Below are 24,964 nucleotides of genomic sequence, written 5' to 3'. Positions count from 1 at the left end.
AAAAATAGAATTCAGTTTTTGCAGTTGTTTTGATTTTGTGGAACCCAGGTGCTTTTTAAAGTGTAAGGCTCACGCATGGCTTCCCTCAGGGTTGGAAAGTCAGAGCCCAAACAAAGTCTCCGTGCTGGGGATATGATTCTGCCGACGACCCCCAGGGAGTCTGGAGAGAGTCTGCTCAGAGATTGCACCAATCAAGCCTTGAATCATGTTAAAGTCATGTTTGTTTTTATTCTTTATAGCTTTTGCTCCTGTTTAAGCTGTTCTTTGTTCCCAAAACAACAAAAGCCCAGCTTTAGAAATTCTGGCTGTTCTCAAGGCCACTGGCTGCAACTGTGCAAGTTTGCTCTCAACACATGATCAATTGTGGCTTTAATCTACTATCATCATTTAAATGAGATACTGATTTTTCATTGACAGTAATTTTAAGACAAATTGGGGGAAAAAAGATGCTGATTGTCAGCGTCAGGTTAAAGACTGATGAGAATCCACGTTTAGCAAACAAACATTGTTTGTTGGTCTGTGTATGAACAAATGCATGTGTCCTTGGAAGGCTTGGGCTGTTTTTTGATTGATTGCTTTATTTCTTTCACACACGTCATCATTTTAAAGACAAAATTACAATAGTTATAGAAAGGTTAATGTGTGAAAAAAGGGGAGACCCCAAAGAAGCTATTAAAAGCTTTTAGGAGGGGGCCCAATAATACCATACAACATATATAATACAAGGACAATCAGGTTACAATTAGGTTTCCTGTACATTATGTACAGTATTTATTGATTTTTCCATGTTTGCTGTTATGCTTTCCCATGCAGATATATCTCTACTTAAGTGATTCAGTATGAAATGAAGTCATTTTCCTATATACTGTAGCAGAGAAGAATACAGTGTGAATTATTTTTATTTATTTATTTATTTATTTTTATCGAGGTGTGCAGTTTTGAGCATGGAGTGGCAAAATGCCTCATGAATAGTGACAGCTGTGCTTCAAATCTGAATATAGATTATGCATTTAAAAGGGTTTTTCTCTCTGCTTTCAGTGTGATCCTGGTGAGGCCACGAAGCTGCTGTATGACCTGCTGTACACGGAGCCCATAAAGATCGTCCTGATGCCAGGCTGCAGCTCTGTGTCCACACTGGTGGCCGAAGCCGCGCGCATGTGGAACCTCATAGTGGTGGGCTTTCTCTTCATCAGATCTCATTCGCTTTGAATGTTCACTGATGAGATGTCAATGCAAGGATGTTGGGGAAAAACTCAAGGTTTATTAAAGTGATGAAAATTTTTTATTTGCATTTAAAATTTCAGACGGGGAAGTGAAAGCAATACTGTAGAAATGAGGTGATTCAGCCTAGCGGTTAGATATCAGGGATCCAAAAAGTTATAGGTTTAATACTAAAAGATGAGATTAAAAGGATGTGAATGCATAGATTTCAACAGGGATTGTTTGTTGCAAGGATGTAGAGAAAATACACAAGAGTTATGAAATTAATTATAGCTTCTCACTTTCGATTGTTTTGGGAAATATAACTTTCAAAGTTTCTTTTAACTTAGAATACGTGTTTCATTATTTGAAGTCTTGGAGATTCTGTGAATGCATGCATACATTTATAAAATTATACCTAAAAACATATACAGTACACTACCATGCCAAAAGTTTTTTTTTGTTGTTGTTGAAAGAATGCATTATTGTGAAAAGTTAATATATTATTTGTTTTTTTTTGTCTCATATTATTGAACATACTGTAAGACAATCACTGAATTACAGTCCACAGCTTGAGTTTGTCAGTCCTTCTGAGATAAAGAGGATGATCAGACAGGATGTGTATGAATTATATGTACTCAGAATTAAATAAAACATATGATGTGTTCAGAATTAATCACACTATATTAACATGATCATTGACATACATAAAACAAATAAAAACATTAAAGAGGTGAACATACCTGTAGACACCAGCATTAAGTTTTTCTGACTTCTGTATGATTCTGTACATCACAAACTGAACTCTCCAACAGGTCTAATCCCTGAAAAGGTTATGCCACAGTGAAAATGAGCTAAATGCATTCTCATTTCAGAACACTTTCGTTCAAATTCCCGAAATCAGTGAAATGGCTTCCAGACATTTGTCATTTTATTTAGCTTATGGCTTGTGCACTCTCACTGCCTCATCTTTTATTTTTATTTTTTATTTTTTGAAAATCAGTCTCTTTATTTTTCATGCCCTGTTCTATTTTTATATCTGTTGAGAGCTTTTTCTCTTCACATATGAGTTTTGACCTATATATCCCCCTGCTGGCCTCGAAACCCTCCCTTTTTCCACCCCCTCAGCAGACCTGTCACTCAACGACGTCTCACTGCATCTGTGAATGACAGTGAGTTATTGGAAAAATATTTATAACCCCTCTGCTGTCATCTGATTTGACTGCCTGATTAACATAAAACAGGAAATGTTGAAATGTCAACCTCTTTTTTCATTCATTTTACACCTGTGTTTTGGATTTAAACTTTTTATCACAGCTTTGCATGCTTTTCTTACACACTACATCCCCCAATGTTAAGTAAAGCTGTTCTGAGTGAACTGTGATTAACCTAACAGGAGATAATTTAGTGCCTTGGGTACTGGTTTTCCTGCAGGTGGTTTTATCGCACATTTTTCTTCACTAGCTTGTTTCTAATTTTCCTTCGAAGGTCTCGGTGTCTGTACAGTGGAAATGTGTGAATGTATTTCTAGTGCTCATTTCTCATGAACCATTGATACTTGCTTGCAGTTGTCCTACGGATCCAGTTCACCAGCACTGTCCAACCGTCAGCGTTTCCCCACCTTCTTCCGCACACACCCCTCAGCCACATTGCACAACCCCACCCGAGTGCAGCTCTTCCAGAAGTGGAAGTGGACCAAGATCGCCACCATCCAGCAGACCACTGAAGTCTTCACCTCTGTGAGTAAGATATATACAAGTACAGATGTTTTAAAAGCATTAACCATGCAACGAAAAGCTTGCAGACTTGTGTTGGGTAGCCTCATCCACACTTAAACCCCATTGGTCCAAAGTCCTTCTCCTCATAGTTATGCATGCATACAGTTATGCAATTGTCATTAAAGCATGAAATGACATTCAAAACCCAGTTAACTTCTATAATGTGACAAATTTTAAATGTATGTTTATTTCCAAGTGAATCAGCATATTCAGTGAAGACAAAAATGTAGGGCGTGACATGATTTCATCCTGGATCATGTCAGGTCGGCATTTCATACCAGAGTTTGCACTTAGTATTGTGGTTGAAAAAACAGGCAGCCTTTATGATGTCAGCAAAAAAAAAAAAAAAAAATTGTTTCAGAGCTGGATTATAAAATTTTAATGCAACATTATGACAACATTTTCTTCGATTCACCATGTTTGTTATTGCAAATTCCATTTGCATTGATCTTGACCTAAAATATTAATTTTAAATCGTGAATTGTTTTGGTTGGTCAATAATTAATTTTAAATGCTAAAACAGTTGTAGGAATCATAATGTATTAAAGTAGCACTGTACAATAAATAAAATAAGCACATATTAAATAAATGTTTACAAGATGTAATACAAGTCTCAGTTGTCCCCAGAATGTGTCTGTGAAGTTTCAGCTCCTCTTTTCCAGAATAGGGCTGAGCCCTTACAGCTTGTGCCTCGGATAACATCTGTTTGGTTTAGATTATCATGTCTTATCATGCCGAAAGTGTATTTGCATGCTTTTTTAAACCCATATCAGTGCAAACTTCTGAAAAAGGGTTTTCTGAGCGACACATCCGAAGCACGTGAACAGAAAGTGATTATTATTAAATTAAATTAAATGTAAAAAATTATTATTATTATTATTATTATTATTATTATTATTATTAATGTTGAAAAGAGCTGAGAATATATTTTTTCAGTTTTTTGGGGGGATAAATTGAAAAAACAGCATTGTTTGTTACATTTGTTACATATACATTTATTTGTTACATTTATATTATTTACATCAAGCTTTTGAATGGTATAGTATCAGAATCAGAATCAGAATGAGCTTTATTGCTAGCCTGGTAATACCAGACTCTGCTACTTCACTTTGCTTCATAGACAGAGTCTGGAATGGCATAATAGAGAAGTGTTTTCTCTCTCGCTAGGGGGCGCTTGTCTGAAGTTTAAAATCTTTGGTTTCCCGTAGCCAATCAGATACGTTTAGTTATGACGTATGTTATGCGACTGTACAGCCGCATCGAAGCACAGACATCATGCATCGAACTCAAATCTATGATTGAACTTCCACTGTAAACCTGTTGTTAACACATGATGATGCGAGCGAAATACCGGAGAGAACATTGCTGTAAACGACTTTTGCATTTTGAAAAAGAGTTGAATGTTCTCCATAACAGAGCAAATTGCATCCCGTGTCTCGTTTCCCATTTCCACGGTCGTTTCGGTTTTCGATTTCTCTAACCTACAATGTAAAACTCGGCGCTTAGCATCTACGTCACGGCTCTCAGCCCGCCCTCTGTTCGTTGATTGGCCCGGCTGTTTCCAGACCGGTGGCAAACAGAAAGCTCTGACGCTGTATCAGACTGAGTACAGAAGCTAAATGAAATTGAGCGGAAGTAGGAAGTCTGACGTAGTCAGGCTACTTTATTGCCAGGTATGTTTACACATTCGAGGAATTTTTTTTCGTGACAGAAGCTCTGCAGTGCAACAGAATGACAGCGACAGAACAAAAAACACAATAAAAAAAAATACAAATAAGTAGGTAAGGAATGACAATATACATCCCTAACCTGCAGTAGTAGTGTATATTGTTATTGAAACTTAATAATGTTTCACTTGATTATACATTTAGTCAGGAATTATAGTTTGGAAAAAGTCTAACTAGTAAAATGTTACACGTTATGTGAAAACTAGTACAAGTATATAAATAAATAAAAAGTAACTTACTCATGTTTATGATCTCTGCTGAATAAAGTGCTTCATTCTTTTTTTTCTGAGGAAATCCAAATCTCAAATTCACAGGTAATCCTCATCACATCTTTTTGGGGTGAATTATTTCTTATTCCTCTCATCACGAAGCAAACAGTAAAATAAAAAACCTTGAAGAACAGTCTGGCTGCATTGTCTTCTGTTGTGTGGCGTATACAAGCCGCACGCTTCAGTGAAACATTAGAATCTGAATAGAGCGTTCAGCGCGGGGGCGTGGTCACATTAGAAGATAATGAAGGGAGACGTGAAAAACGGACATTGCATTGTTTTCATATGGATTACTTTATCACAGAATATTTGTTTTCGGCAGCACTTGTTTAGTTTAAAGGTAGACATGTCAAGCTTTCTATAGATATCTCTCTCATGTCTCTTCTTTGAGTATTTGCTGAGTTACAGTTCATTTTAATGACGTGTTTGTAAATAAAGATCAGCACAGACCGCGGCTGCAGACAGCACACCTTGTTTGTTATCTTTATTTTATAAATGAACAAAGTTTTGTTGTTATTATGTCTGCATACAAGAAAAGTAGACCCTTTACAGATTCGATTGATGTATTGCTCTTATGTGTACGACTAAAACTGAAAGTGTAATTAAAGTTCTTTTCGGGGTTATCAGGAGAAAATGACTCATAACGCGTATACGCGTTAATCGACTCCAGAGGGTTAAAGTCAGTTGATATTGCTTCTCTCTTTATAATTATACAGTATGTGGCCTTAAGCTGGTGTAGTTTGCCGTCTTTTTCCTGACTAAGATTAAGGCAATTAGTCACTATATTGAATTTTAATAATTTAACAGTCACTTTATCCAAAGCAACTTGCAGATGAGGTAATGATGCAATGACTTACAAATTTTATCCCTTATTTTTTACTTAAAAAAATATTTTTTTTTTTACTTTATCCCTTTCTTCATGCATTTAAATGGCTTGAATATAACTCTACACCTTTCCCTCAGTCTTTTAGTATAGGAAAATGAATATGCATATTAGTCCATGCCTCCATTTAATCGCATCAGCTCGGACATGCTCCACTTGCACTCAGTTAACTTAGGTAATAAACGATACACAATGGCAAGAATCAATGTTAGACTAATTCAGTTATATGTTTGAACCAGAGACTGATCTCTTTAAAGACCACAGGGGGCCTTTAAAGGGTTAGTTTACCCCAAAATGAAAATTGGCTCATAAATTACTTAACTTGAAGTAAGCCTAGGTGTATATGACTTTCTTCTTTCATATGAATCCAGTTAGAGTTATTTTTAAATTTGTCTTTGATCTTTCAAGCTGTTTGATGCAACTCAGCGGGTGTTGCACTCCATCGGTCCATGAGAAGTTTAATAAAGAGCACATCCATTAAAACAAAGTGGCTCACATGACTCCACTGGGGCTGAACAAAGGTTTTCTGTAGTGAATCGATGCGTTTTGGTAAGAAAAATATCCATATTCAAAATGTAATGATCACTTTAATCTAGATATGTTTACATGGACACTTTTTGCTTCCATCGGAATTCATCCGAAGGTAGTGTTTACATGACACTGAATAAGTGAATGGGTTGATATGTGCATTAATTTATATGTTAAAAGCTTCTGATCGGATTTAATCTGTTGACATGCGCAAACTGCATGAATATACAGAGTTTCCAGCTGTTGTCACATGTGATATTTACCTACTCTGGGTTCTGATTAAGTGACGACCAGCACATGAACTGAGGTGCAGTACTGCTTATTTTATAAAACAGTAAAAGTGCCACTTCCTGCACCCAGGAAGATGAGTGTCTTAAACAAGGACTGGTGGAATGTTGCGCTGCTCCACTTGTGATGATTAAACAATAATTTATTACAATTTATTCACCAGAAAGAAAAGCTTGTTCCATGCGTCATACCTCATTACGCTATTTTTACATCCCTGCACATGTACTCGGTACTTTCCAGTTTCGATTTTCAATCCGATAAAGTGTTTATATGTCCTCGCTCGGATTACAAAAGGAATAAACCACCGCTTACAATCCAATTGAAATTTTTGCCGGATCTGGGTAATTCAATCCAGTTGATGTGTTTACATGTGACTTTTTATTCTCGTTGTGCTTCTAGAGTCTTAATACGATCGGATTAGTAGGGTCCATGTAAACCAAGCTACTGTTTACTGTCATGGTAAAATAGAAGCAGTTCTGGGGGAATCACGTATAAGGTCAGTGTTGCACATGCGCCGGTGAGTCTTGTGAAAACCAACGTTTGTTAACAGGATCAAATGAAGCAAAATTTCCTTACTTTATCAAAGTGAAACCAGATCCTTTTTGGCTTATATATCGAAATCTTCCAATATTCTTCTTTACAAATCCTCATTTTGTACTTCTAATTAGTTGTATTGATCTTTCCCTTGCATTTACACATGCGTCACTTCTGAATGGCGCATGCGCAAAGTTGACCTCGTACGTCATTCCCCTGGAAATGCTTCGTTTACAACTGTGAGCGCAAGCTAGATTAAAGTGATTATAACGTTTTTAATATGGATATTTTTCTTACAAAAACACATTGATTCCCTAAAGGAGGCCTCTGTTCATCCCTCGGAGCCATGTGAGCCATTAATAAATGAGCTTTTTATTAAACTTCTCAAGGACCGATGCAGTGCAACACACGCTGAGTGGCATTATACCACTTTTAAATTTCGTCTGAAAAAAGAAAGTCATATACAGTACACCTAGGATGTAGTAATTTATGGCTTAATTTTCATTTTTGGTTGAACTAACCCTTTAAAGAATTCTATATATGCGTATAAACAATTCGAATGGTTGTTAAACGAACCAAGTATTTTTGTGATTGATTCAGATCAAGATTCAGATCAGATTCTGAATGAGCAAAAAAACACTTTTTGAATCAAATTGAACCCCCCCCCCCACATTGAAACCACCCTACTTCTGGCTAATGTGATCTGATAATAGCATGCGTTTTTTTTACAAGAAAGGATCTCCTTTGATTTAGGTTAACATCTTGGCTAGATTTCATCGCATTACAAACAGCATTTTTTTCTTCTAGTGTGGGAAGACACAATCCTTACCAAAACTCTATGGAGTGAATGCTTGAATGTTTTGCAACCCAGACAGGCTGTGTTTTACATAACTGAGGTTTTAGCAGTGTATAGCATGTTGTTTTGTATGCTATCTGTAATGTATCTGTGTGCTGTCGAAGACAATGTCTGGGATGTGGATTGTGGGCTGTAGCTGATGTAAGCTCAGCTCAGTTTCTTTGTTTCCTGCTGCAGCCTGAGGTTATATGGACTTTATTAAATTTTACACGCTTGTTTTATTGATACACACAGGATGGTAAACAGTAAACAAGTCCCAACAAAAAGAAATTAAATCTGCCAGTCTCTTTCTAATTTTCTTTCTTCCCTCATTTTCTTTCTCCATGCTTGTCTTATCTCTGCCTTTCTGCCGCAATAATATTCTTTCCCGTCTCTTGGCTTTTCACCTCCCGTCTATCTGCAGATGTTTTTCTCATCTCTATGCTCTTTACTTTCCCTCCCTCTCTTTCCCTGTTCTCCTTTAATCTCGTTCTTTCTCCCTCTTTCTCAGACTCTGGATGATCTAGAGCAGAGGGTGAAGGAGGCAGGCATTGAGATCAGCGTGAGGCAGAGTTTCCTCACGGATCCTGCTGTCGCCGTCAAGAACCTCAAGGTGCTTTCACTTTCACTCATCTAACAATTCTCATACAGATGCCAAACACACATTTAATGTTCAGTAATATCATCAGTTTGACTGCACTGACACTAGTGGATGAGAACAAAACTTAAACTGAACACTATTGTCTTCTGCCTTAAAGATAAATCAAATTTTTTCAGAATTGATGAATACTGCAACACTGATACTGTCATTGAACTGAACTGAATCAACATTGAACTGCCGCTACTGTCTTTAGCAGAGCTGCTTATCATTGAATAAAACTTTTTCCATAATAGATTAAATCTATCGAAAATGGGTACAAGGTTTCATTTCACCACAAAAGCAGATGAATAAAAACAAAAATTATATTAACGCATGATTAGGTCATATTTTTAAGCCTGTTTTCAAGATTGTGGCGTTATTTTCATGACGCTCATTACTGTATTGCTTCCAGATGTTTGAATTGCATTTTTTCTATAATTCTCTAGTATTACAGTATTATAGTAAAGCCATAATACAATGATTTTTTAATAAATAATTCAACATTTCCCAATGAATATTATCACCTATATTATTTTATTAATATATAAATAGATAAGCAAACAAAACTTAGACAAAAAAATAATAATAATAATATTACTTTTAAAGAATAAAATAATGTATCATATAGTGATTTTATTTATTTTTTGAACAACACAAAATATTACTTTACATTTTTTAATGTTTTGTTTTGTTTGTTTATTTATACAGGGATATTTTACTAAATTAATTGATGTATTTTACAGTCTTAGCTTATAGCTAAATTTCAGCTGTATGAGGATTTGTGGGAAATGTGTTTAGGAAGCTGTGTTTTCTTTAAACAGTATTTATTTATTTAGGTTTTTTTGTCACTTTAAAGATTCCCCCAAAAACACAAACACACACACCTGTATTGCTATCTGAGTCAAAGTCCAGGAGTAAAATACAACAGTGTGGGATCTGATCTCATTCTTGAGGAGAATCATTTTAATTGGAACATGGGTCAGATGATATGTTCCCCCCAGTCCTCTCGCCTCCCCCATCCTGCTATCTCCAGTGATGGCTGGGCCCCTGGCTGCCTGTTTAGCAAAGGCCTGCCATGTGTGCCGCCCTAGTTTTGGTGCACAAGATAAATGGAGTACCACCAGAGGAACCATGGTAACCTGGAATACAGCACACTGCTGAGAGGGCGAAGTAGCACTGATTGGACTGCTTGTCCAAGCCAGAATTACTACAGTATTACTGCAGTGTTATGCATAGTAGCACTCTCAAACCTTCCTCTGATGCTAATTCACTAACTTTTGCAAATTGTTGCATTCATTGCTTTGTTCTAATCCTCAATTCTCGCTCTGCTCCTACAGCGGCAAGATGCTCGCATCATTGTGGGCCTGTTTTACGAAACGGAAGCCAGGAAAGTGTTTTGTGAGGTTGGTAATCAGCCATCCAGCTGAGCATTATTCATCTTTGTCAATGTCAAAGGGGAGATGTGGTGTTTCTCTTCATTTTTCATTCTTGGCTCAAGTCGTTTCCTAAGCCTAAGTTTCACACTACCCAACTGCAGGTCTATAAGGAGAAGCTGTATGGGAAAAAATATGTGTGGTTTCTGATTGGCTGGTATGCTGACAACTGGTTCAAGATCAAAGATCCATCCATCAACTGCACTGTGGAGCAGATGACAGAAGCTGTGGAGGGTCATGTGACCACTGAGATAGTCATGCTCAATCCGGAGACAGTGCGAGGGGCCTCGAACCTGGTGAGTGGGCCTGAATAATCTTTTTGTTTCCAGTTTTGTGTCCTGTGGCCAGGCCCAGTCTGTGCCACATTTGTACTGTGGACTTGAATGCCATTTCAATTCATAAAGCTATTAATCGGACTTATGATATCTTTTTTTTTTTTTTTTTTGCCTGTCGGATGTTAGAATGGGAAAACTTTTTTTTTAGCTTATATTAGAAGAGCATATGAAAGCTAATTTCGACCACTGAATAAAAAATAGAGCAGGTAATTGAAACTTTTTTCTCACAATTCTAGACTCTTTTTCCGAGAATTAAGCGAGATATAAACTCGCAGGTGCAAGAAAATGTCAGTTTTTTGCAATATAAACTTGTACTGGCGAGAAAAAGGCAGAATTGCAAGATAAAAAGTCGCAAATACCTTTTTACATTTTTTTATCCCATCGCAGAACCGTGTTTCCAAAGGAACATAAGCCATATCTGTCTATTGATCAGAATATAACAGAGACATATATATTAACAGTTGGGTGGGCTTTTTTGACTTGAGATAGCAAGCCACCACCTAGCAACTGGATTTTGAAGTTCCATTCTTTTTCAGCATTTCTGTATTTTCTCTTATTTGGCATCAGTGAATTACTGTATATTCTGTGTCTGTTAGCCATCAGCCACCCTGCTCTCCACATGTCCTCATCGGTCAATGAAAATCCCATAATGACTGTCCACCAGTGTCCCGTATCGTCCCATATGCTGCACGCTTTACAATGACATCATCCTCGGATTAGCGTGGCATACACAAGCTTCATTCTGTTTAGATATCTAACTCCGTTCCCTCACTGGGAACAGCCCATAACCTACCGTCATATCTTTAGATGTGTATGCACTATTCTCAGATCTGAAAACCCGAAGAGTCACGTAGGGGTCAGTGCGCTCAGGTCCCACCGCTGTTCCCCTGGGAGAGCAGGATGGTCAAGTGTGAGCTCCGGGGGGTGCTGTCTGGAGCCCACCCAACTCCGGTGCTCTGTGCTGGGAATGGGCTTGACGCATATGTCCCTGCTGTTTTCCTGGAACCGGAGCAATCTGGGCATGTATCCAGACACCTATGCTCACATCTGACGTAAAAAACTGTCATGTTGGACAGGCCCATTTGTAATAAGATGGCCATGCTAAATTGGCTCAGCATCACCATAATTTGTTCCCCTCATCCTCGCTTTACCGTCCCCACTTTAAGGGTGTAATTTTAAGAGAGCCAAAATGCTTTTTGACATGCAGTTTCTATCCGCACACATGCGCTCACTTTCTCGACTGTCCATTTGCATCAAGCAATCACCAGATGCCCATCTACTGCTTGGCTCATTTCCTAAAACGCACCTGTTTGAAGTGAGGAAGGTGCCTCAGCTGTTTCTATAAGGTGTGAAAAATGTCAAAGAAATCAGTTTTCATATGCCTCCACAATAAGAGCGTGCCAACTCTATTTCTTTTCCCAGTTCCTCCTTAATGACATGGAACATCTTCAGTGTGTGTGTGTGTGTGTGTGTGTGTGTGTGTGTGTGAAAGCGGGAGTTTATTTTTGGTGCTTCAGGTCCTGGTGTGTGAATGAAGATTTCACACCCAGGAGAAAAGTACCTCCGTCTATATGATGCACTCCCACGCTGATGAACTGTACTGTAACCTACCTTAACTTATCTCTCACATTCTTGCTGTCAGTAGTCTGGCACTTTTTTGAGTCCGGTGCTTTTGTAGCAACAGGGAAGTCATGCTTAAAATCTATTAAACATGAGCTCTTGTTAGTGCACTAAGTTTATTCCAGGTGCGTATGCTTTCATATGCATGACCAGATGATACCGTGAATCCACTCTTTTGATCCAGACCTCACAGGAGTTCCTAGCACAGCTGATGTCCAAACTGGGTGGGAAGAATCCAGAAGAAACCGGAGGGTTTCAGGAAGCTCCTCTGGCGTATGATGCAGTTTGGGCCCTGGCTCTGGCTCTCAATAAGACAGTGGGACCTTTGAAGGCGAAGGGACGGAGATTGGAAGATTTTAATTACAATAACAAGGACATTACTGCAGAGATCTACCGAGCCCTTAACACCAGCTCCTTCGAGGGGGTTTCGGTGAGTGACGGCTTTGTCAGATACATTTAATGATACTCAATAATACACAATTGTGATACCACAGTAAACCGAACATGCTAATGTTGTTATTGCAAATTTAAAATAATAATAATAATAATTGAAATAAAGCTGAAATAAGATAAAATACAAATATTAGATGAAAAACTTTAACAAAAAAAATAGAAATGTTATCTTTCACAACTGACTGAAATAAGAGTAGTTTGTGTGGTAAAATTACGAAAACTAAAACATAAAAAGAAAACTAGAAATATTATAATAATAAAATACAAATTGTACAAAAAAAAGAAACCAATAAAAATGGCAAGGGAAAATTACTTAAACTTAAACTCAGTGAAGCCTACTTTTTCATTATTATTAAATATCCAAATTTCTAAATTACAGACATGATTAAAACTCTTTATTACTTTCTAATGTCTTTTACTGTACAACTTCATGCCTCTTTACTGATTTTTATAAAGTAATATTGTTTGTTATTTTTCAGTATGGACACTTTCTAAACTGATCCAACTTAGGTTTACTTGATTATCCTAATATTTTGTTAAAATTTGAAAATCAAATATGATATATCAGATTTATTTGTTTATCTCTGTCATCATTATATTATGATACATGCAAGGGTGTAACTTTGGTTTGAGAAGTGGGGGGGACACAAAATGGGGAAAAATGTTTTCGATTTGAATCCCATTTCCTCCATTTACATACAGTTAGGGACTATGGTGATACAAAATCCAGGAAATAATGAAGTTTTTTATAATGATAAATTCTGCCAAAAAGAATAATAGGCTACTATGTTTAAGAAAAAGATGTCTTACTTTATTTATTGTTGAATACCCAAGACTTGAGAGAATAATTTAATAAAGTCAAAAACTTTCACTAAAATTTTTCCCTGTTTCACCTATGAAATATGAAAATGTGCTAGCCTGTTTCTGACATGATATAATTAAAATTAATAACCTGACCCTTTACACAGCACCTACCTGCAACTCTGAGCTACTTCTCCCTGTCTCACCCTCCCTGTCTTTAATCAGCTTCACCTCATCTGTTCTCTGATATGAAAGCATGGCATAAAAAAAAATAAACAAAAGTTCATCGCAACTGAAAATATATTATAACAGTCAACAGAAAAATATCAGGGCCTGATATAAGGCAGGATGTCTGTTCTGATCGGTCCTGCTCCTCCGTGACGATGACGGCATGCGGTAAAAAAAAAAATCATAAACTAATTTGAAAATGGGGGGGCACGAACGGGATTTTGAAAGGGGGGGGGCATAGGAAATTACGCACGTGGATACATGCATAATATATTTCGCCCCCACAATAAAAAATTACAGAAATTTGATCATAAAACTAAACATTTACTGTAAATATGATCTTACTAAGACATATTATTGGGAGATAATGAGTGACAGCTGATATTTCTATGCATTTTATGTAAATAGTCTATTATACTGTTATAAAGTTCTCATTGATTTATAGTATAAGCTAATGGAATTTCATCTTACCTTTCAGCCATAACGTTTTCAGCACCGAACTGCATATTTTTGCTCAGTTTGGGCCAATAAACTGAGGTGTTTTCTATTACTATATTGTACTAAATGAGCCATAAAAGTCTGATGTATCAAACCTAATGCTCAACAAAAATACTCATGCAAGCACTTTTTTTATATTTGTTCTTAATTGTCCCATAAAAAAAAAATAATATAAAATATATATGCACAGCAGTATAAAAATGTTTCCTTTCTCTCTCAGGGTCACGTGGTGTTTGATGCCCAGGGCTCCAGAATGGCATGGACTCTCATTGAACAGCTGCAAGGTGAGCAAAATAAAATGTATATAATAAAGGGTAAATGAGAGTGAGTGTGGACAGCAGGTGTAGCCTGCATGCATGGTTGCTTCTGTGCAATTCTAAAATGATGAACGACTCTGCGATCAGTGTTCTCGCTCCATTTGGAGAGTGGCATAGGTGTCAGGTAAAACACTGTTTATCCAAGTTTCAAAAGCTCCAGAGCTGTAATCATTTTTCCAAAGCCAGAGAAACCATGCTTGAATTGTTTTTTTAGCTCAGTATCTTCTTTTTCTCACAGCTCTCATGCACTTTCAAAAAATGATTGAAGAGAAATTACATGTGCATGAAAACTTAATACAATTCACTGAATATTTCAGTAGACTTGGTGGTTCAGAAGAAGCCACTCTTTTATCCATACTTATCTAGTTTCCATTAATTTTTTACTATTTAGATCCATCATTTTGGGACAAAGGTTTGAAAAAAAAAAAGAAATACATATTTACATGTTTGAATATCTATTCTTAGTGGTGCACTTAGTATTTTTTTTCATTATCTGATAGAACATTGGTCTTTATACAGACATCAGATGGATTCCACCATTGAAAGCATATAGCAAATAGGTGTATTTGTCGCTCACGATTCACCTTTAAAAGAGTCTAATGATGGGATGAACTGTGATATAGTGAGTAATACTCAGTTGTTAATGTGATCTTAACATGGAACCACTCTTTAAAACTGTTTCTTGGTAACTTGTATGACTGGAGTCTTCATCTCGTAGGAGCCTGTATCATTTTGATCATATTTTTCCAAAGAGCCGTGGATTTCGACAGGTGTAAAACTTAGGTGTCAAAGTGAGAAATGCACACTTAGTTTACCCTGAACAAAAGTAGGAATTCAAAAGAAGTGAGATGTAATAGTCTTCTGTGGAAAAATACCTGCTTCAATGTACTCGTGGCAGATGTCACTTGTGGGAGTTTTAAGTCTATCTGTGCCCTACATTAACAAAGCATTGTTTTATAGTCCATGCAGAACTCTTGACTTTGTGCTTTTTTGCATGTACAGTCTGTTTCAAGTACCCACACACTTCTATGAGGTTTAGTTCTTGGATTTCAATCGATAGCCCAGCATTTCGTCTGTTTTGAGACTATTTTTGTGGTTTTGCTTGAGGGTTTTTGAGTCATTTTATTGCATGGTCTGCTTTGTTCATGTCTACATTTCAGCTTTAGCTTTTTGACAGACTGTCTCAAGTGGTTTAGTCCTCTGGTACAAGTGGGGATTCATGGTTTACCCTATGATGCCAAGATGACAGGGCCTGAGGCAGAAAATAACCTCAAACTAATAAAGCTTCCACCAGCACACTTTATAGTTGCTGCAAGGGTCTTTTTCATCAAAGCAGTCACAGCACGTTTTGGTCTCCACGTCTGTCATTCTGGCTCTACCTTTGTCTCATCTGTGTAGGACATATTGTTCCATTCGTTTAGATTCATAACTGTTTGTAGACAGTAAAAATGTACATTTCTTACTTGCATAAGTAATCAGGACCTTTCCTTTTTTTGTGACAAAACTGCCTCATGTCAATGATCGATGGAATCAAATTTGATTTTAGTTTATATCTTCTTTATATATTTTTAATGAAGTTAGATTGTTTTAATGTATTTATTATATTATTATGAATAAATGTTAATAATAACAATTTAAATAATTTGAAGTCATGCTGCAGCCCTCTTTTTGCTGAGGTCACCCCCACGGTTGAGAACCATTGATCTAGCAGTACCAAGAAAATATTGAATCTCTAAGTTGAAATTGCATCATATGTTGAAACATCGGGAATTTATAAATAATTTTACTCCTTAACGTACCATTTTCATTCTTTCCACCATCCGCCAAGCCTCATGCACAGATATGGGGTATCAAAGAAGGAATACATATATTCTGCCTTCAAAAGCCAACTAGATGAAAGCATCTTAGTAGACGGGATGTTATGCAAAAATTGGATTCAGACGTGCCTGGCTGCCTTCTTACCTCCGTGTAGGCAGAAGTTGTTTAGCCTGTGATTTACCACATTCCTATGTGTGCAGGTCTGATGGTGAGGTGAGGTGCATGAATGAAACCAGTTTCCTAACGAGGTGTTCTTATGCATGAAACTGGGCAGGAGCACAGCTGCCTTTGGGCATATGAAGTCTATAAAAAAGTCCTAGAGTTCACAGTGCATGGCAGAGCAAAGCCTGCACCAGGTTCAAATACCTCTCCATAAACCTCTGATGGAGAATAATGTCAATATAAAAAATGTGGATGCCAGTGTAAAAAAAGTGGTATCAAAGGGTTCACAGATGCAAAGTGACCTCCATTATTAATGTTTTGAAGCTGTTACAACTCTTCATGAATATGGCAGTTCAGCAAGACTGGTCATTTGGCCTAGTCTGGCAAAGATCAGCCAGGTTAACAAGAATCCAAGGCCTCACTCTCAGATATTTAGAGCTTTTTTGAGAATGTTAGTGTTGGGGGATTGAAAGTCCAACAAGGTAAGCATCATAAGAATGGCCAGTTAATTTCAAAACCATCTTTTGGAAAGAAACGTTTATACCTCCAACATCTACTGGAATACCAAAGGAAGCCACATATATTCCATTTGATCCTCACACACTGTTCCAGACGTGGTGACAGGGGCATCTCTTCCCTCATTTGCTTGTTAACTTCCTCGAGTGACAAGTGCATTGTGACTGCAACCTCAACTGTCGCACACAGATTGGATCCTTTTCTCTCTCTCTGCTGCCGTTTGTTTTCGGTCTTTGTATTGGCGTTGTTTCAGAAGCTGTCTTTTTGATCAGTGCGCCTGTATTCCCCTGTTCAATCTGTCACATCTCTTTGTGTCTCTGCTGGTGCCCAGATCCTACGTCAATCCCTCTTTGTTTGACACAATAAAAAATAGAACTACATTTTAACATTTTCTGAAGAAAATATGAACAGTTCCCTCTTCAGAGCACACTGCCACTCAGCTACAGTGTTCAGGGTGCAGTAGTCATCGCACTGCGACTGCTATGGAGCTGCTATGCAGTGACCAGGGTGTTTTGTGTGGTTTCTAGGTGGTTCCTTCCTGGACTTCTTGGAAAGCCCACTATAGTTGTGCATGCCCATCAGAAGTCCCCTTCACAATGCTAGAGTGGTGTAGGTGTTGTTGTGCTGTTGCTAGGTGTTTGCTAGCGCATTGATATGTTGTTATATACTGGTCCAAGTCAAAGGTGTCCACCAAAGTAGCTAATGTGTTGCTTTGTTGTTGCTTTAGTTTCCAAGATGATCAAAATAAGATGGGCTATAATAATAGCGATGTTTGCCAAAGAAAGCACCACTTGAAAAAGCGATTTTAATGACTCATTAGTCCGTCACTGGATGAAATTGGTTTCAGAATGAAACTACAGAAAGATCTACAGCCAGAGACCAAAGCAAGCTTAGAAGATATTATCTAAATGGGGGAAATTACAGTCTTTTAGGCATTTCTTCTCATGCCTGGATCATACAGTGCTCCCGGAGCCTGTCTTTCTTGCTTTATCTCTTTTCCCTCTATTTCAAGTCTCCCAGGGGAAATCCCGAGCTGACTGGAGTAATTATGCTTAATGATCACCTGATAATTATAATGGTTCTCACTTAAGCTAATTTCTCCTTGTGTTTGGGGGCGGAGGCCCTCAGAGCCCTGCACAGATCTCTGCTGTCCGCCAGTGTGTTTTTCAGAACGAGAGGGAGAGTGTGCATGAAAGAAAACAGAAAGGGAAAGAACGTAAGAGAAGATAAATTCCTCTGTCTTGCGGTTCTTGCTCGAGCATTGCTGATACGGTGGTACACAATTACAGCACTCTCTATAAAGCTGATTTTAAAGGAGAGCGACCCTGTTGTGCTTTCTCATTTAAAGCTCAGCTGATACGCCTGCTGGAATATAAGGATTGATGATAGATCTGTTTTCAGTCTGTTTGTCTAATAGTGTTGTTTGGTCTCTAAAGGCTGCCCAAAATCAGATCCAGCTTCACTGTATTGATTTACAACAATGTGTATTGACATTTCTCTTTCCTTTGTTCCTCCCATAAAACTCTCCTTTTACCTGTTTTCTGCTTTCCTGCATCTCGGAAAGTCAATGTGAAATCAAAATGGACCGTTTACTTTTATAAAACGTATTCCTGTTCTTTTAGAATATGATATAAAATGTGAACTTTTTCCACATCTGAATGAATTTCTTTTTTTTTCTTCTTTTTTTCTTTTAGTTCACCAAACCAATGCAGGCTAGTTAATGTTAGCAAACAGCTAAATAACTATTTAGTCATTGCATTAGCCTACTTAAAACCTAGATTTAATAAAACCTTGCGAGTTTAATGCTTGTTAATTTGAATGTTAGAAAATGTTACAACAATAATAGTAAAAGATAGATTTGAAAAAGAAGCTAAATACAGCTCTTGACCCTCTGCCTCTTCAGAAGTGGGTGGAACTGGGAATCAAGAACTGATCTTTTTTTTTTTTTTTTTACAACGTTTGTGGACCTTCCACCTTCAATTTAATGTAATAAAAAGAAACAATAAATAAAGACAATAAAGTTGAGTTGCACGCAAAAAAAAAAAAAAAAATTGTTTAATCAAAACACGTAGAGGACATCAAATATGGTAAAGAGAAGCTCAAGGAAATGTCAAAAGTCATGGTTGAAAAAAAAAAAGTTTATTTCAGTGCCTTTGCGCTCCCTTGCAAAAGTATTGCGTTGTCCCAAAGAACTTTTCATACAAAACTTTTTTTATGGAAATAATGTGAGGTAAGAATATAAATTTAAAGTTTCTCAGTGGAATGCAATGGTATTTTTGAGTGAACACAAAAGCATTAAAATACATTTTTCCTCCAATCTATATATTTGTTTTTCAATCACCATGTCCCCTTAGTGCTTGTTTGACTCTTGAAGCATCCACGTTTGCATTTCCGTTTACCATATTTGATGTGCTCTATACATGTGCATTGATCAATGTTTATAAAAACAATGTGAGTTAAAGCATAAATTAAATCTGGTCATGATATAAAGCGATTATGTCTCTTTAAGACTTGAAACATCTACTATTTTGGTTGGACTTTCAACGGATGGGCAAAAATGATGAGACAATATTAAAAACGTCTTTATTTGTGTTCTGAATGTTAACAAAAGTAAGGTTTTGAAAGACATGAGGGTGAGTAAATGATGAGAAAATGAGAACAACATAAGGAAAATGTTGTTTGTGTTTGCGTGAGGTTTCAGAATGCTGAAATAAAGCGTTTTCTCATGTGTTGTCTTTCTGCGTGTTAACAGGGCCACCCTGCACTCCCACTGGTAGTCAGCATTTCACTCATTTGCATAAAGCTGAATTCCCAGTGGATAAAATAGTCAATAAAAATATTTTCCTCCTCAAATATCCTGTCCAAAAACATGTCACATTACAGAAGAAAAATGTTTTGTGAATGCCATTTAATGTTGACTCCAAACTATTTCTGAATCGTACTCTCTCCCTTTCTCTCGGCAGGAGGAAGCTACAAGAAAATTGGATACTATGATATGACCAAAGGCAATCTCTCTTGGTATGGGAATGACAGGTGGATAGGTGAGGACATATTTGTCTCCCTCATCCCCCATATATGCTCGTTTATCACTGTCTCAAGCACTCTTCTCTGTTTTAAACCTCCTCTCACACAATCACTCACATTATTACTCTTGCCACTCATCTGCATCTCTCCCAGTGACACAGCCACACATACTAGGCCCCGCCCCAAAACGAAGAGAACCGTGGAGGACAGGCCGCTACGGGACGCTAATCAATCAGTCAGTCAAATTCTGTTTAGCATTCTGTCCGTGAGGGCAGCCGCGCTGCAGGAGCTCTGCACGGCTCAACAAAAAAAGACAAATGAATGCCATTAGAAAACCGCCAGGAGTTAATTCCAATCATAAACTGAGCAAGTGCACTGATAACAATTTTCTGCAATATACAATGAGTGATGGTTTCATTTAATCTTTTTAATTGTATTTGATGACCAGTTCATGCTCAGTGTTGCTGATTGTGCACTTGAGAAGATGCCAACTGACAGCTGAAAACAACACAAATCAGAAACGGCCCGGGCTATTCCCCAGCTGCCTCCCAGCACGTGCTAACCTTGACTGGACGAGTACGAATTGTCCAATCAACACAGATGGCACAGCTGATTGTCATTGCCTGTTATTTAAACCCTCACAGGCTCTGAAAAGCGCTTGCGGCTTTGAAAAACATCCTTGAGCTTTGTGATAGCAGCCTGGGTTTGTTGGTTTATAATATCGGCGTATGACGCCACATCACCGTGCTCATTATGTGACCATTTCTATGCCTAGACATTTCCCTAGATGTGCTCTCGGTGGGCTTACGCTGTTTTGAACTTGCTTATTAGCTTATTAAAAACTCACTGAAGCAGCGAGCACCATGGCAACTGTAGCACATCGGCATTGCGAAATGCGCTAATTGCGTTTTTCACAAGCCCTTCCAGGTGCCTTGTGATGGAACCTGTTTTTCATTTATTTACCCAGCTTGCATCTGGGAATAGTGCCCACAGCATTGTCGTGCACCCCAGGCGGCTCACACAGTCTGGCACCTTCAACTTTTGCATTAGTTGTCAACGATAGATCTCTTTGGAGGTCATCGCTTTAACAGCAACCTTTGACTGTCCCAGTCTGCGGGTCGCCGTGAGTCTGCTGGTGAGGTGAAAGGTCGTCGTTTGATCATGACGAGGAGAACAGGAATGCGAGATCATCAAAGTTAGAAGATGTTAGACAGGTGCCCTGTGAGGCGGCGTTGTGCCATCTGGAGACGCACACGCAAGTGCGACCCATCATCGCCCAACAGTGACCTTGCCGCAATGGTCCCTGATGCTCCCAGACAGTGTGTCCAGAGAGACGGCAGCGTGTAGAGCTAAAAATAATCAGTGCTGAAATAAAGGCCTCTTGAAGGAGATGGTGACTTTGCTCCAGATTGGATGCCACGTGTTGACCGACCGTCGCTCGTTAGGATATTCTCCCTCTCTATCTCTCGTTCATACCAACTGCAAAGTGAAGGTTACGTCCCTTCATCTCTCAGCTGAGTGGGAACATTTTTGTTTGAGTCTTTATGCTCAGTTGTTTCTCGCTGTTACCCATCCACTTCACTGGCCTCGCTCGCTCTCTCTCGCTCTCGCCGGTCGCCCCTGACAACCACTACATCTGCGCCTTGTTCTCTCATTGCTGTGGCAACCATTATGGGTCTTGGTCGTCATGGCAACATACCGTCCCGATTCCACCATCAAGGACAAGGAGAGGTATTAAACAGCATGAGCTCTCTGGCCCGAAGGATGCACACACATTTACCAACATTTAAACCCATCACACGTTCATTGTTGACCTGATTTGCAGTCAAGACACCTTGAAATCTAAATTTTACTGTATTTACTTTGGTAAACATTTCCTCATCCTCAAGTTGTTTCAAACCCGAATGAGTTTCTTTCTTCTGCTGAACACAAGAAGAACACATATTTTGAAGAATGCTGTCAACCAGACAATGGATGGGAGCCTCTGGCTATGAATACTATGAAAGTCAATGGCTGGTTATCCATATTCTTCAAAATATCTTCTACTATGTTCAAGAGGAGCAAGAAACTCATGCAGCTTTGGAACAACTTGAGGATGAGTAAATGACAGAATTGACATTTTTGGGTGAACTATGGTAAATGGTAAATGGACTGCATTTATATAGCGCTTTCAACAGACCACATGGCCATCCAAAGCACTTTACAATCTCGCCTCACATTCAACCCATTCACAACCTAGACAACCTACATGAACCACTGAGCCACTGCCGCCAACTGCCTTTTATCAATGCATGTAAACAAGTTTTCATCGTAATACCATATTTTCCGGACTATAAGTCACACTTTTTTTCATAGTTTGGCTGGTCCTGCGACTTATAGTCATGTGCAACTTATTTATCAAAATTAATTTGACATGACCCAAGAGAAATGAGCTAACAGAAAACATTACCGTCTCCAGCCGCGAGAGGGCGCTCTATGTCTTCTGTGCTGCTCAGTGCTCCTGTAGCCCACCCTAAGCAGCATAGAGCGCCCTCTCGCGGCTGTAGACGGTAAAGTTTTCTCCTGGTTCTTGGGTCTGAATAAATGCGACTTATAGTCCAGTGCGACTTTTATATGTTTTTTTCCTCGTCATGACGTATTTTTGGACTGATGCGACTTATACTCAGATGCGACTTATAGTCCGAAAAATACGGTAATAGTGCACCACTTCTGAAATAACTCCACTTCTTGGCTGACCTCACCATCTATGGCTACGTTTTACAATCTGACCAATTCCAAATTAGATTCACATCAAGTTTCTCTCATAAATATTTCACTTCATGGAAGTAAATGGGTTTCCAACCCCATTTCATGTATAATCGACACCAGACTGACTGCAAATATCTGTGATTTGTGTTATCCACCTAAATGCGTTCACTCAGTTCCTCGAGGATTGCAGCTCCACACGGATCACAAGTTAATTTTAACACCATAGCAACACTTCAGCGTTAACATTCTGACCTGAAACACCATAGCAACCACTTTCTATTTCCGCAAAGCACTTAAACTCATGTGTGGTGCCATATCACAACCTGGGTCTGTCTGTTAAGATTGTTCCAGCATCAGCGCAGCTCCACGCTGCTTCCCAGCATCCCAGGATCTGTCTGTTGGCTGTATTCTGCCCCAATTGCTCGCGGACCTCCCACTCTCCTTTAATCAATATCAGCGAGATCCACGAGGGAGATGGCCTCACGTGAACTTCTAATTAAGACTGACAGCTGCTGCACTTATCAGATGCCCTGGAGAGGTGTTCTGGTGGGACCGCATTGGCAATATGAGTCCTGTCAGGCTCAAGGAGCTGGGCTTTATAAAAAATTATCAGCTCTACAGATAGATGTAACAAGCTGTGTGGTCCCCAGCCAATTTTTCACCCATAAAAGAATATGACAATTGTGCACGTGTTGTGTGCTGCCCACCCACTGAAGGAAGCTGACCACAGTGCACCCTGTTCTGCTTTGTTTTTTTACCAATTGGCCAGTCGATTACCCATCTGGAGGCAGTGAAATCGCTTCACAGAGACCAGAAGGGGAGAAGCTTTAGTCAAATGGCAGTGAGGTGAAATTCGATAGCTATCGCTTTCTCTCTCTGCAGACTCTGAAATGCAGCCACTTTATCAAGAGAGAGAGAAAGAGAGGCAGAGAGGGAGGTAAAGTGACCCATTTCAGGCTCCGAAAACAGTAGTTCAGAGCTGCTCTCCTTTTTCTTTCTTTTGCTCAATTGTTTCATTGTTAAAATTTTTTGATTATTTATTTACAAATAAGTAAATAAAATGTAAGTAAATAACAAATTCTATATAAATTTAAACTTTTTTAGTATTATTTATATACTATTGTTTGTGTTTTTACTATACTACTGTTTGTGTACTTTGTGTTTTTGTAATTTATTATTGTTTGATTTCTGTTTAGCTTTAACTTATTTTTCTATCAATTTTAGTTGCAATAGTTTTAGTACCTCAACTTAAAATTATTTTATTTTGATTGGTTGATTAGGCAACATTTCGTGTTTTTATAATTTATTTAAGTGAACAAAAAATATTTAAAATTGTTTTCAGTTTAGTTAACAATAACAGCACTGGGTTTAGCAGATCAGCAGTTCCTATACATCATTTTATAGTATTTATCAATTTTAATTAGCTTTTTTATATTTTCAGTTTACATTGTATATTTAGTTTAGGTTTTTGTAGTTTTGAAACTTTTTTTTCTGCGATTTTTACATTAACTAAAATTATTTTTATAGTTTTAGTTAAAAACAACACTCTGCTTATTGGATTAGCCGTTTATATACATGCAAATATGTGTAAAAGAATTTACATTTTTCAATGCTACTAGCTACATACTCCTAGTCTGAATCCTACCCTACTACTACTACTCATGTGGAAGATGGAGGTTTGACCTCTAATAATGCTATTCATGAAAGTGTCGCAAAGATATTTCAATGTAATATAAAATAATAAAATGCTAAAAAGGCTCATTTGTCTCTCCAGGCTCTGGTCCACCTGCTGACCAGACGGTGGTGATCCAGAAGTTCAGATATCTGTCACAAAAACTCTTTGTCTCCGTGTCTGTTTTCGCTGGCTTGGGCATTTTAATGGGGATTGTTTGCCTCACCTTTAATATCTACAACAGCAATGTCAGGTATGTTTAGTTGTGGATGGAAGTATACACTCCTGCCTGCAGGTCTGTGTTCATTTCTATTGCATACTCACATGTGAGCCAGGTGCAGAGGACAGCTTGATACATGCATACAATTAGCTGGTGTTTCCAAGGATCACATTCACATAGTTATGCATTCTCTTTGCATAGAAACACGCCAGTTTCAAACAGGCTAATGCAATGTGAATAATGATGGCATTTCAAACATGTTCAAACTCCACAGACACATTCAGACTGATGTTCGGTGCTTCAGTCTTTTTATCTTAGTGACTCTTATACCAGATATTCTCAGCAGACAGCTTAAGTTAATACCCGGAACACTTACAAATCTTGCCATGCATGTGAGTGAATGTGTGAGTGCTTACCACGACTGAGGTGAGACCCTT

The 24,964-nt window shown here is 38.2% G+C and overlaps 1 protein-coding gene across 3 annotated transcripts in view; it reads left to right on the top strand.

The window, feature by feature from the left end:
- LOC127935685 (gamma-aminobutyric acid type B receptor subunit 1-like) overlaps nt 1–24,964 on the top strand; it is a 106,729-nt gene that overhangs the window by 61,781 nt on the left and 19,984 nt on the right. For all 3 annotated transcript variants that reach the window (XM_052533781.1, XM_052533780.1, XM_052533782.1), the window contains 9 exons: nt 1,039–1,173; nt 2,769–2,939; nt 8,554–8,655; nt 10,020–10,085; nt 10,220–10,411; nt 12,255–12,500; nt 14,271–14,334; nt 19,827–19,904; nt 24,410–24,560. In XM_052533781.1, the coding sequence (XP_052389741.1) occupies nt 1,039–1,173; nt 2,769–2,939; nt 8,554–8,655; nt 10,020–10,085; nt 10,220–10,411; nt 12,255–12,500; nt 14,271–14,334; nt 19,827–19,904; nt 24,410–24,560 (1,205 nt within the window). The remainder of the gene's footprint in view (nt 1–1,038; nt 1,174–2,768; nt 2,940–8,553; nt 8,656–10,019; nt 10,086–10,219; nt 10,412–12,254; nt 12,501–14,270; nt 14,335–19,826; nt 19,905–24,409; nt 24,561–24,964) is intronic.

The sequence above is a fragment of the Carassius gibelio genome, chromosome A19, assembly GCF_023724105.1.
Source record: "Carassius gibelio isolate Cgi1373 ecotype wild population from Czech Republic chromosome A19, carGib1.2-hapl.c, whole genome shotgun sequence".
Taxonomy (NCBI): domain Eukaryota; kingdom Metazoa; phylum Chordata; class Actinopteri; order Cypriniformes; family Cyprinidae; genus Carassius; species Carassius gibelio.
This window is presented reverse-complemented; position numbering and strand designations above follow the sequence as displayed.